Source organism: Dipteris shenzhenensis, chromosome 15, assembly GCF_047967505.1.
Source record: "Dipteris shenzhenensis isolate YYH24624 ecotype China chromosome 15, Dip_SZ_1.0, whole genome shotgun sequence".
NCBI classification, from domain to species: domain Eukaryota; kingdom Viridiplantae; phylum Streptophyta; class Polypodiopsida; order Gleicheniales; family Dipteridaceae; genus Dipteris; species Dipteris shenzhenensis.
Genome location: NC_141610.1, coordinates 27,973,755 through 27,987,880, shown reverse-complemented (window position 1 = coordinate 27,987,880; position 14,126 = coordinate 27,973,755). Strand labels below are relative to the sequence as shown.

General features: G+C 43.6%; 1 protein-coding gene across 3 annotated transcripts in view; it reads right to left on the bottom strand.

The window, feature by feature from the left end:
- LOC147893624 (Ribosomal protein L4/L1 family) overlaps positions 1–13,353 on the bottom strand; it is an 84,587-nt gene extending 71,234 nt beyond the window's left edge. The window contains exons 1-3 of one of the 3 annotated variants that reach the window (XM_087385822.1): positions 13,156–13,353; positions 12,352–12,497; positions 6,048–6,117 (exon numbers count right to left, since the gene is read on the bottom strand). In XM_087385822.1, coding sequence (XP_087241948.1) covers positions 6,048–6,117; positions 12,352–12,438 — 157 coding nt within the window. In that variant the 5' untranslated portion in view covers positions 12,439–12,497; positions 13,156–13,353. Of the gene's footprint in view, positions 1–6,047; positions 6,118–12,351; positions 12,554–12,979; positions 13,105–13,155 lie in introns of those variants that run through there. The other 2 variants (XM_087385820.1, XM_087385821.1) reach the window with 2 other exon arrangements.
- Between the last annotated feature and the right edge of the window lie 773 nt (positions 13,354–14,126).

The window sequence follows — 14,126 nt, the reverse complement described above, 5'->3', positions numbered from 1 at the left end:
ATTTTGAACTAAAACAAGATTGAAAATGCATCTAGAATCTAGATTCTAATTAGTCATGATTCATAAAATTGGAGAAGACTCAAGACTCAAGAAATGCATCCAACCATTCATAACTTATAAGTTGGATTACCTATTTCTTTTCTTAGTATGGATGTCCGCACATATGCTCCATATGCGCTCAGCTGATCCACTAGTACAATCCTGTGATAAAACTCGAAGAGCTAATCTTTGCAAAGTGGGAGTAAGTCACCCATTTATCTCCCACCATGATACAGCAAATTTCCTTTGCTCTAGACTCATAGCCACATCTCGCCTGAATTGGCTACGGTCATGAACATAGAGGACAGACTCTCTTTCAATCCTATAAGATGAGTCATGGACATTGCTTTAGTGTTAGATAGGAATTAGGATAATGATTCATGAAGTAGACTTTGAAGGCATGCATGCCAAAGTCAAAAGAGGTTGCAAGTAAAAGCTAATTGATCGTACAATATACTAGAGTCTAGAATCAAGAATCAAGATACTTAGAAGTTAGTACTCACATTCCTTGCTCTTCAGAGGGGATAACTGTATCCACATAGGATGTCCATCCATTCATAAGAACAATATCGGACCAATGACTTTCCTGCTTGTACAATGGATGCACCATGTAGGAAACAATATGGATTGGTTTATGAAACCAATTCCATCTTTTTGTCCATATGGCACGAAGATCATCCACCCTGTAAATTGCAATATATTAAATTTCAATACTATGTATAAATAAACATTCTCTAAATTCTATGTAGCAGCTCATGAGTCATGATAGAATCACTAAAGAGTTTGCATACCTATGACTTGAGAGAGATCTACAATTGAGCACACTCTCTTTAAGCTTTTGCATGTAGTGATAAAGATGACTCATTGTACTTCCCTCATGGTCAAATAATCTTAAAATGAAGTACAAAGGTGCAATGGCAGCCTTTATGGCTGCAGCTTCTTCCCAAAACATACTGTCCAAGATGTATGAAGTGATTGTACATGCCTCCGCTTTGCGGCTTCCTCTCCAAGCTTCCCACTCTTCACTACAAACGAGACGCCTAAGCGCATCTTTCGTTTGTGTCATCCTACAAGTTTAGGACAAGTTAAGAATCAAAATTTGATTACATAAGTATTAAGAATTGAAAATTGAAATTAACTCTCAATTGGCTAGCTAAAAAAGGATGTTGACTGACCTTTGAAGAACAAGAAAGAGATAGCCAAATCTTGTCTTAGATGGCTTCACAAGATCATACTTGCATACTGCTCTGAAAAGAGCTAATGCAATGCTCTTTCTTGTTATGAACTTGATGATTTGGCTTGCTTTATTAAGAGTAGATTGCACCCAATCCAACTTGGCAATGTCCTCCATCATCAAGTCCATTGAGTGAGAAGCACATGGAGTCCAAACAATGCTTTTATAATCTCTCTCAACCAATTCTCCCATCTTGGCACAATTGGAGCCATTGTCAGTAATAATTTGGACCACATTTTGTGGCCCAACCTCCTCAATGGCATTTTTAATGTGTCCATAAATCCATTCCCCAGTGATACTCAAGCCAGGGGTGGAGGCATCAACTACACGAAGTAATGTAGTGCCAGCACAAGATGAGACCAAGATATTTATCATGTGGCGCCGCCACTGGCCACATATGGCAAGTCACAAGAATCAAGATCCATAAGTAAATCATACATTTGTTATTAATACTAAAATCAGCCACCACAAATCTTACCAAAGACTCAAGAGTCAAGAGTGAAGGGTTGTACTTATAACTTACAGTGTCACTCCATCCATCTGACACGATGCTACAACCATATCGCTCCCAACAAGCTCTCAAACCCACAAGCTCCTCTTGAATCTGCCTCACTTGGTTTGTCAAGTGGGTAGTTCTCAAGGACTTAGAATTTGCTGGTTGTAGACCTATAGCTCCTACTGCGGCTGCTGCCACAAGTGCACAATGGAACTTTTGGTATGCTGGACATCGAGCTACGTTGAAAGCAAGGTTGCATTGATAGAAGAAATGATGCTCAGCTATTTGAGCCTCTTGCTTCAACTTTGGAGCAAAGCTAGCATCAAGGGTGATTTGGCGCCTTGGCAGGTCTCTTCCCCTCTTTCTTGTTGTTGCAGCCTTGAGATGAATATGGGAGGATGTTGGGATCCTCTCATGACCCACAGCAACACTAACAAAGCTTGATGAATGTGGAGAAGCCACAACATGCGAGGGAGCTTCATCTGCATTGACATTGGGTAAAGACTCACCAATGTTAGAAGACTCCGGGATGATATGAACTTGGGAAGAAGCCCCAGTATTACTTTGAGAAGACACTTGAACTGAGGTTCTTGTTGAAGTAGAGGCCCCTCTTTTCAGCGCTTCACTTTCCTTGGCTTCTTGCACCTTCCCATCAATTATCTCCGAAGGCAAAGGTAGAAGGAGCAATGACCGGACCTCTTCAAACTTTAATGGCAATCCACCATGGGCCAAAAAAATACCTTCTGGAACATGAGTGCAGCCATGTGTTCCTTGTGCTCTCTCCCAAATGTAATGTGCCTTCACCCGGTTTGATGCTCCTCGAATTGTTTCCCCACAATACTTGCAAACCACACATTTTGTGCCAGAAGTACCATATTTGCTAATGAGAACTGAATCTTGCCAAACATCACGCTGAGTGGGAGACTTGCGAGGAGGCATGATGGAGAAGGCCTTGAAATTTGGAAAGAAACAGAGAATTGGGGCAAATTGGGCTGTTGCTCCTTGATCCAGGTGCTGCTCCTTGAGCAGAACCAAAAAACAGCAGCAACAAAGGGGATGGTGGGCAGGATTGTCGATGGCAGCAGGCTGCAGGCCCTAGGCGTGGACGGTCACCGGTGGGAGTCGAATCTCGATTGCAGCCTGCAGGTCGTTAATGGCGTCAGAGCGTGGGAGTCGATTGCAGGCCTTGTGTTAGTGGTGGCTAGCAACAGCTAGCTTGAGCCTTGCAAGCAGCCTGCTAGTCAACGGAGCAGCGGCAGTGCTAGGCTCTGGCACATATGCTAGCCCACAGGCCACGAGCCACAAGCTCAAGGGGTGTGATGGAATGTAATGCTCAGTCCTTCTTCGATTCCCCAAAATCATCATCTTGAGGGAAGGCCTATTTCATGACGTTGATCTTGAGGGAAGGTGTTGAGAGTTCAAACTCAACATCATGTGATCATGTGTGCATAGCACCATCACGTGATCATATGTGCATAGCACTAACCTTATAGAGTGCTATAAAGGAAAGGGTTAGATGCCCTAATGTGAAGTTTTGTCCAGGTTGCAGCTTGTTGATGTTTTTTTTATTCTTTCTATTTCAAGCAGTGCATTGGCCTATTTCTAAGTTCTTTTTTCTTACGAAATGCTCGTTTGGGAGAGACAAAATGAAATACTCTCGTATTCACATCAAAATTCTTTTTTGCTATGCCTTGGGTTTGCAAACAGCCCTACAGAGGCCACTCTTTTTGTCTGAAAGCGTGAATTAAAATTTCTGAATTTTCAAACAGCCCTACAGAGGGTTTCCAAACAGCCCTACAGAGGCTACTCTTTTTGTCTAAAAGAGTGAATAAAAATTTTTGATTTTGATTCTATATGTGGGTGACGCCAAATGCTTTGTGGCCTTTAAGTAACGCAAGATCCACTTCACTGTTTGCCAATGCTGTGTGCTGGGCTTGTGCATGTACATGCTTAACTAGGAAATTGCATAATGCAAATCAGGCCGGGTTTGACATAAGTAGTCCTCACTCTGCTGATAAAGAGTGACATCAAATGGGGCATTGCCATCTTCGGAGGAGAAATGGAAGCCAGGTTCCGATAGAGTTACAATCCTTGAATTGGAAGCGCTATAAGAGCTGTCCAATATATTTAGATTGGCTTATCATTATTCTCCTCTCATTATTGGCAAACTGGATGCCCAAATAGTAGAGCAACTTGCCCATATCTTACATTGCAAATGATTTCTACAAATCGGTGTTGAAATTTGCATTTCTGCATGTCAGGCCCAGTGAAAAGCATGCCATCCACGTAAAGAATTAAAATCAGAAATTCTGAGTCACTCTTTTGGGCATAAAGAGTGGCCTCTGTAGGCTCTTCTGAGATCCAAGGCATAGCAAAAATGAATGTATCTTGGCATACCATGCTGTGGTGCCTTCTTCAAACCATAGAGGGCCTTGTTCGGCATACCTGAGTTTGTGAACGTGCAACCTCAAATCTTGGAGGCTGAGTGGACCTCTTTCAATAAATCTCAATGAAGGAAAGCCCACCTAGTGGACCTCCCAATGCCTGTGAGATGCAAGAGCAAAGATACATCGGAAACTGTAATGTGTGAAGTGGGAGTAAATGTCTCCTCGAAGTCAATGCCATGTTGTTGGGCATAGCTTGTCGCAACAAGGCGGGCTTTGTAACGATGAATGTTGCCATCAGCTTTTTCCTTCAATTTGTAGACACACTTAGTGCCTATTGGTACCCTTGCTTGCTGGCAAGTCACATAACTCCCATGTGCCATTTGCATGAATGGAATTAAGCTCAGCTTTCATGGCATCCATCCATTCTTTGCTATCAAATGCAAGAGAGGTTCCTCATTACAAGCAGTAGCAATCAAAGCAACATGAAGCAAATTGCTCTACATTTGTTTTCGTGCACCATTGGTGCGAGCAGCCAAGGCTCAACTTGCTTGCAGTCTTGTAGAGTATCCAAGATCCACCTTGGAACTCTTTTCTGCTGTCTAATGACAACGTGATCCTCATCAACTGCTTGATCAATGGCATGATCATCAAGTGGCTGCAAATCAGGCTGAACATGGGCAATAGGATGAGGTTGTGCTTGTGTCTTGTCCATGCTTCATAAGGGGTCATGGTTTTAAAGGCTCGAGTGGGTACACATAGCGGCATCCAACCGGAATTTATTGGGCAAAGACTTCCCCTTAAGTTGAGCACATAGTTGGTACAATAGCTGCATCCAACCGGAATTTATTGGGCAAAGACGTCCCCTTAAGCATGCACATGCCCATTTCCATTTTTGTACAAATTTTCCGCCTTGCAAGTCCATTTTGTTGCGGAGTTTGTGGTACTGTGCACTGATGTATGATACCTCGGGCTGCTAAAAAATCAGAAAACTCTCAGGATAATTATTCACCCCCTCGTCAATGCGGAGGGTCAGAGAGTTTTTTCCCACACTCATTAGGTGCTAAGGCAAGAAAATGCTTGAAGCAAGAGAAGACATCCGACTTAGATTTTATGGGATAAATCCAAATAAGCCTGGTGAAGTCATCTAGAAAAGTAACAAAGCTCCCAAGTGATGCTGTCCGCATTGGCCCACATACATTGCTGTGTACTAGAGGCAACTTGTTGGATGCACAAAGGGTCCCATCGTTTGGGGACTAATGCATTTTCCCAACAAGCAGCCCTCACATACATGTTTTGTAATTGCATGCATGAGTGAGAGATCTACCACCATGTCCTTTGAATGCATGTCACGGGGGCGTGATTCTAATTCATAGTCACATGAAAACGCATTTCGTCCTGTCGAAACAGGACGAAACGTTTCGTGCCGAAACGTTTCGAAACAATACGAAACGCTCCCAACGAAATGCATGTTTCGCCCAAATCTCAAAAAGGCGTTTTTGCCCGTTTTTTCGTTTCTGCCCTTCGCGAATCGATTGCGATCCTCCCGCCTGATTTCGTTGCTAGTCCGCAGCCCGCTTCTGCTCCCTATGCTTCCTACGTTGAGAATGCGAATGTCCTTCCTCTACGTCAAACCAAGAGCTAGTCGGTGTTTCTCGAATAGCTCTATTGCTATCATGTCTACTTCATTGTTGCAGGAAATCTCCATGCATGTAAACCCACAGACGGAAGGGCATGGCTAATGTAGATTGATGTGTATGAAAAACGTGAGATGCGTACAGATCCTATTGAAGCTCCAAAAACATAACTGCATAAAGAAATCCACAAACAAATAAACCAATAGTCAATGGAGTTGTTTTTCTCTAAATAAATCCAAACCACTAAGCCTGCATACCTTGCTTGTCTCCTAGTGCATGAGTTGCTCGCAATATCGATACACCTCGGTCTTGCACGAAATTCCATGGCTGCAGCAAAACATTTGAAGTTTATCTTAACTACAAATCACTGGACAAAACACCAACTTTTACCACAAGCATAGCTAAACAAGAAGCGCAATTTGTTATATATACCTTCATAAGATATCCAATCTTATAGTTTGAATTTTAGAGAGAGAGAGAGAGAGAGAGATGATATGTTACGATATATATGTTGGAGAGGTCACCGCCCCATCTGTAAGCCCCCATATGAGGAGAGCATGGGGGGGGTGAACCTAAGCACAAAAGCATGGCACCCAGGTGCTAGTGAAGGGCCTGACAGAGGCAGCTCAAGGAGCCTTCATGGCAGGATGCAGTCACGGAAGAAGCGACCTGGATGGCAAGGGTTGCAGGCAGGATCTCGACCTGCAGCAAGCCCTGGACAAGGCGCATTGACAGCAGCAGGAACAGCAGTGCTTTGGGGCCTGGAAAGAAACCTGGCAGGCCAGCACAGCAGGCTGGAACAGGCGTCACATGGAGGCAGACAGTGGCGCAGGGCCACGTGGCAAAGAGGGGGATCAGAGGCTGGACTGGACCCTATATTTATAGGGCATCTGCCCTTGAAAGGTGGGCCAAGGGCCCTTGTATTGAGAGCCCCAAAAGGGCAGCCCACAGTCCCATAAATAGGGAGCTGTGGGTCGGTTTTGGTCGGCCAGGGGCAGGGGGCTGAACCGACCAGCAGTCGGCCCTTTCTAGGGCTGCTGGGTCGGTTGGCTGGCCAGGCTCTTGGGCCTATATAAAGAGGGCATTCAGGCCTTATTTTGACATCACTTGCAGTAGCAGATCCAGAGCAGAAAGGAGCAGCAGGCAGCCACCCTCTGGACCTACATTCAGGAGGATAGAGAGGTGCTAGCAGGGCTGCAGACTTAGCCAGGAGGCTGCCCACCTAGGCTGGTTTCCAGACAGCAAGGTGGAGAGGATCATTCACAGAGGACCACACCATTGGTGGGACTCTGGATCTGTCTCTCTTGTATTGTGTCCATAGTTGTGGACGGAAATATATTATATGGTGGTTTCTCTATCTAGTTTGGTTCATTGTCTATTGATGAGTCTGCACACCTATTGAATGCACATAAGTAAAGAAGTTTGTGATTCCACACCCACACCGCACACTGTGTGAGCTCCTGGGCATTATTTCCGCTGCGTGTACCCTCTGTTGGGTGTTTTCTAACAATATATCTCTAGATGAATCCAGGAACATGCCAAAACTCATCCTCTAAAAATACAAAACTCATAGTGCAGTCTCAATCTCATGATAGGTTACAATATGATTGTATTAAAGTCCACTTCACACCAACTTTTACCACTAACATAGCTAAACAAGAAGCGTAATTCTTACATATACCGTCATAAGATATCCAATCTTATGGTAAAATTTTGGAGAGAGAGAGAGATGATATGTTACAATATGATTGTATTAAAGTCTGCTTGAGACTCTTTGTAATCTATGGGACTGAACACCACTATCAAATAGACAGTAGCTCTTACATCCAAAAAAAATTGAGAAAATTTTGATACAAAAACATGCTGTGTTGTATGTGTCTAGCTAACTGGTCTGCTTGGTCGAGGACTTTGCTGCAGTGCCCTAAAACTTCCTTTAGGTAGGAGCCCAATTGCTTAGCTGGCTGTTCCACGAGAGTTTTGAGACTGGTAGCATTGCTGTATTTTTCCCTGATAGACATGTATGCTTGGCAATGGAGGAGTCTGTGTTCTTCATTTTCTACCTCCCCTATGGGGCAGATTTTGTGAGTTCACTCATCCCTTGGAATTCTGGGTCTTGTCCATCTGCCCCTTTCCACCTCTAGATCATGAGAGCTGGTCCTTATATTGCACCTTAAATGCCATTTGAACAATGATACGTCATCCACGAGATACTCGTGCGTTTCATATTTATCCATTGGATTGATTTCCTGTTTGTAGAACTCCATTTTTCGTCCCGAGAAATAGCCATAATCTCTGTAGCATTTTCTGAATAACAGATTTCTGATATCTCCCACATCCTCAGGGATATCTACAGCCTGTATTTCCCACAGCTCCATCCATTTGACCCCTCTCAGTACCATCTCGTGGTCTTTGTGGCCTCCATATATATATATATATATATATATATATATATATATATATAGAGAGAGAGAGAGAGAAGAAGAAGAAGAAGAAGAATATATTATCGTCCTCTGAAGACCAAAACCGGCCTATGGGACCTGAGCAATACAATATCACAAGTACATGAAAGCTCCTCCCGAAGATGGGAGGGTGGAAAGAGAAACCACCTTCTAGGATTCAGAGAGAGAGAGAGAGAGAGATGCGGACAGTAATTGACTATGCTCAAATAGAAATTAGAAACAGTACCATGTATTGCCCCAAAGATGGACCAAAACCATGTACTAAAGGTGTGAACAGAATGGCACCATTTAGCAGCAGGATGCTGCCTATATATGGACCTTTGTGACTCCAAGACTGTTCTCCTACCTCCTCCACACCTTCAAAACATGCTAAGCCTGTGCACTCCCCTCAAGCTTCAATGGGCTGTGTAGTGATGCCCCTCAAACACGCCTTCTTGCTGATCCAGTGGACAGCCAATCGTAAGGCAGAGTTTGTTGCTTGATCCTTGACCTCCTTGTTGAGTCACAAGTCTCCCTTGATTCTAGTCCTTCCCGCTGCTGTCTTGGCAGACCAAACTAAGGAACCAGAGACCCTGCAAAGTGAATATGGAATGCCCTAGAATCTGCCCGACCAGTCTGCAGACTGGCCGACCCAGCTCTGAAGATGAAAGTATGCCCAATCAGGGCACCTTGTGCCACATGGCAGCCCCGTGCCAGGTACCTGTCCGCTGCTCATTTCTGGCCTGCCCCAACCTGCCAAACAGCTCCAAGCTACACTGTCTGCTATGCGTTTCTCCTGTGCAGACATCTGGTGTTTGCAGACCTGCTCCAGCCATCTGGCATGCCCTGACAGCCCAGCCTTGCTCTCCTTGCAGTGAATCCTCTGCTCCAGGCTGGTGCTGACTCAGTCACATTCATCTGACAGCTCTCCATGCTGTCTATGCCGCCCACATGGCAGCTTGTATGCTGCCCATGAGGCAGCCCTTCATACAATCCTAGGCCTGCCTTTATGGAAGTCCCTTTCCTTGTCCACGTGGCATTGCTAAATCCCTGTTGGTACTCTGTGAACTTAAGAAGTATTTATATGATATATCTGCTTAAAGGGAGAGAATTGGGTTTGTTGAGAAGTGTAAGCTATGGCGGAAGCTCAATCTAGATTCTTTAATTTGTTTATTGCTGCTGCATGCTGACACACACGGAAGATTATATTTCAATGCACAGGCAGGCACACAGGTGCGTCCACACCTTCAAGCGTGCATGTAGTAGAAATCCTTGATCAGGTATTCTTACCGTGTGCAGGTGGATGCATGCATGCGTAAGCATGTAGCTGGGCATGTATTAGTAATACTTGATCAGGTATTCTTACCACACAGGCAGGCATGTAGGTGCATGCAGCCTACACATGCACCCAGAATAGATATACTTGTGAAGGAGATCAACAATATCTACTGTCTAAGCAGCACATGGAGCACACAGGGCGGTACAGCTCATTAAAAGGCTCAGCTTTTGTCTAATGAAGAAGTCATTTCATTGGAATACCGGATGGAATCCATCCATCAGTTATTCCCTCGTCATAAACGTCGCAACACTCCTTCCATCATAATGTTAGTAACAAACCTTGTAGCTTCCTCGCCTAAATACAAGCCATGCTAAGACATGCCATCTCTAATGCAGCAAAAGCAAGCGCAATTCACAGCATTAACAAAGAATGTACAACTACATTCTACTAACGTTGCAATGGCCTACTGGAAACCACAGGCAATAGCTTGCTGCCAGACCAGGCCCCAGCGTACACCAACCAAACAGACTATCTCTGCACACTTCCTTTGTCAGTGTATACCTAGATCAATCCAGGAACATTCCCAAACAGATCCTCTAAAAACAAAACATAGTGCAGTTTCAATCTCATGATAGTCACTCATAAGGTTGAAAACCATAAACTCCATCATGCATAGCAGGGACTAGCTACTATGACATCCCCACTGACATCATCAGCGCCCAACAGTGGGTGTAGACCATAGTATAAAAATATGCTCTCATGCATACAAATCCACACACCCACACATACTTGAGCATCCATTTATACAAAGTCTTCATGCTGAGTTTCTGTCGGCACTCCGGAGGTGAAGGGCAGACTCAGCCATGACGAAGGCTAGCACTAAAGGAGAAGGCTAATCAAAAAGTAGTCCAAAAACTCTTCATTCAAGCTACAACTGCTTGTGAAGTCTATACGATTTCATTTATAGATCTAGATGAATCCAGGTGCATGCCCAAACTCATCCTCTAAAAACTTCCTTTGTCAGTATTTGCTCTAAGATAAAGCCCTCCATTTGCTGCACATGGTTGCTGCACCCCTGGAACATATCATCACAATAGCCATATCCTGATGGCAATATCAAAAACACCAGAGGCACTTCAAGACAAGTGCACTCCCTCAGCTATGCGTTGACTCCTGCATTATATAGGTCCCAACTTGTGATCATGAATTAGGCAAGACCAACCTGGGTAAACTTTCTCTGACCATCCTCTCCTTAGTTGCCAATTAAACCTACAATGCTACATCATCCCTTTGACACAGAAAACTCCCAGTTTCATAGCAGCATATCACACCATGTGCTACATTACATGACTGAACAGCATGAAATCAGGAAACATGAACACTCGTTACTTTAAATGCACGGGAACACTGCCGGTTGCACTTTGCTACGTGTTTGTAATCATTAATATAGTTTTTACATTTTATAACAAGAGGGACAATGCCCATAACTTCCATTACATACTGGCCCAGCATAATGTGACATTCCTCAATGACACAAATTCCAAATTGACATCTCATGCATTGCAATGCTACATGCAACCACATACCTTACACCATGCTGTCCCACGCATTGAGGGCACCTACACAACAGATTTAGCTTAGATATAGCTGTATTTACAACGCATTGAGGGCACCTATACAACATGCATTGTGCTTGGAGTCAATAGCCAAGTTAGCCATTGTCTGAGCACTACTAAGCTGATGGACCAATCTAGCGTCTCATTTGGCCATGTAGCATATGCCTATACAAACTACAGTATGCCAGAAGCATCTACGCAGAAAAGAGATGCAAGGGAAAGGGAGATATATCTTTGTCTAATGAATTTTGCCTACTTTTCCTTCATTGCTTCTTGTCTTCTCAAAAACCAAAATCTTCTAGCACGATGTGCACCTTGTTCTTTTTCCCCATCAACAGGAACTTGATAAATCACCATGTACAGATCAACATCTGTCATAGCTTACACATGCAAACCTCTTTGCAACTGTTTCCTGGCCTTTCAGGCCACACTTCACACAGAACACTTCAACCTCCAATACCCTGTATTTTTCTCCTCCTACTTTCAGCAAGCCTCTGTAACAATAAAGTTAGTTCCAAACGAATACAAATTTCCATTCACCCTGAAGAAGAGCACAATCTTACCTCCTTTGAAATTTTGACAAATTCTTTATGCTTCATCAATTTGTTGCCACGTTGGCCTAAAACACTTATTTAAGAAGTTCTAGAACTTCATACAAACTAATAAATACCACCAGTGGTTGCCCAACCATAAGCTAGGCAAGTTCAGCTTTCCTACGTGAAGATATTTGCATTATTTAAGACATGATTCAGCTGAGCTCCCGTGATGTGGAAGCTCCTAGCTGCAGAATCTGCACTCTCTGTGTTAGAAAGAGAGAGAAAGAGAGAGAAGATTTGTGATCTCATTATGTTTATATCTTTCGGCGTTACAGCATTGTAGTAATTCATGCTGTTTTTACATGTCAATTGCTTGCATCCCATGATTCGTTCCCCTTTCCTTCATTTGGTTATGGTTCTTTTGTATTCCGTCCATGGCCTGTCGTTCCAACCACATGGCAAGCAAGATAAAACTGCCTCTCTTCTTTGGAGCCTCCTTATGGAGATATGCAGTAAATTCTATAATAGCTCTCTCTCTCTCTCTCTCTCTCTCTCTCTCTCTCTCTCTCTCTCTCTCTCTGCGCGAGCCGGCGATGCCTTTGTGATGTCAAAAATTGCTCCTTTTATTCTTCTTCTTCTCTTTTTCTTCTTTCTCTCGCTGAAATAGAAGGCTTGTTCTTAACCATGCTTACCAGCTTTGCAACTAAAGAACCATCACCCGTCCATGACCTGCTGACAAAGAGTCGCGCACACTGACGTCCCAGCATCCTCCGATACATCTTGAAATGGCAAAATGTGAATACTTATGCCACACGACGAGTCCCAAGCATTCAAGCTTCTGCAACCACTAATTTAGCAGAAGGTTCCCATTGACAAAGTCGTCCACATGTCGAGCTGTATAGCAGTTTAAACGGGTTGAAGGTGTTGAGCAATGCAATGAGAACTCACCAAGTATAACAGCTAAAGAAAAATCACACCCCCCACCTTAATGCGAGCTAGCTTCCCAAACAATACAAAAGTAAAACCCAAACAATGCAAAAGAAGAGCCCCTCTGGAATCATGTACGTCCCAGCCATCTCTCTCTCTCGCGCAAAAGAAGAACCCCTCTGGAATCATGTCACGTCCCAGCCATCTCTCTCTCTCTCTCTCTCTCTCTCTCTCTCTCTCATATGAACGTAGATACAGAGCGCCCCGAGACCTGAGCAACCTATGCCTGCCGCCATTCAGCCAGCTGCGATCGAAGAGGATAGTTTCCCTTTCTATATTTGCATTCCTTTCAGTCATTTCCTCGTGGATTGAGAAGCCTTCCCGATGTCTGACCTGAGACTATTACGATCCTCACAGGCTTCTTTAGCTGTTCCTTCCACTTCCCTAACTATCGCATTTTTCTCAGTCTGTTTCAGACGCTAGCTCAATTGTTCAACTATCTCTCTCTCGCTAGCGCTTGCGTAAACATATATCAAATGCAAAACACAGGAAAAAGGAAGAGCTCTCACCTTGCTTGCAGTCCTTGAGGAGAAGTGGTGATGATTTCCCAGCATGCAGGAAACCTCTTCAAGGGCACATTTGCCACACGAACATGGGAGGAAATAGGATGATATAAGATGGGAATGGGAACTTGTTATTCAAATGTGGTCGCTTAGGCTCGCTTCACACCACCGGTCTGGCCCCCGAGAAGCAAATAGAATTGGAGGATGGCCACCTCGTATATTGGTTCACACTGCCCGCCGCTGGTCATCAGCTACTACCATGGGTCCTTAGAGTTGCCCAAATGGGATGGCAGTTTGTTATGGTTGGGTAGAGCCTTTACACATAGAGTGCCCACCCAAACATGCATAAAAATTTTGAACAGCCCATTTATTGGATTCTTCTAGCAAACAAGTTGAATTATATTCAAAAGGCCTCTTTCATGTTGTATTATTCAGGGGAATTGTAGTGTACAAAAGGGACCAATAAATATAGTTAGAACCACTGATGTTGTGTTTGTCCATATGTGGTCTAAGGTTGATCCATGGATAGTGGTTGGTGTAAATATTATTTGTTGCATTTTCATATTATTCATAAATTGTAGAAGTTTTGATTTAACTGTTATTAGTGTTGTAGTCGATGCCAATCATGTAAGTGGTTGTTATCTTTGTATTTGCTTGAGTTGTTTGTCAATGGAGTGAAGAAGGGCATTTATATTTTCTTTTGGTGAGTTGTAGACGTTGATGATTGATAGCCTTTCTAGGGGTTCTGAGGTGAATGTTGTAAGGAGTGTATATATAGTTAGCCTGGAGTAGTTGTAGATTTGCTTTATAGGATGTGGAAATGCCTAGCCCTTCATGGTATAGTATTTTGTTGTCTCTTGCAAGCAAACTATTTTTATGCTCGCAGACCTTTGCATGATATAATGTCTTCTTTATGTCGTGAAAAGGCCCTTGTGTTTATGAGCTGTTTGTGTTTAATTGTTGCGTAGCAAAGTCAA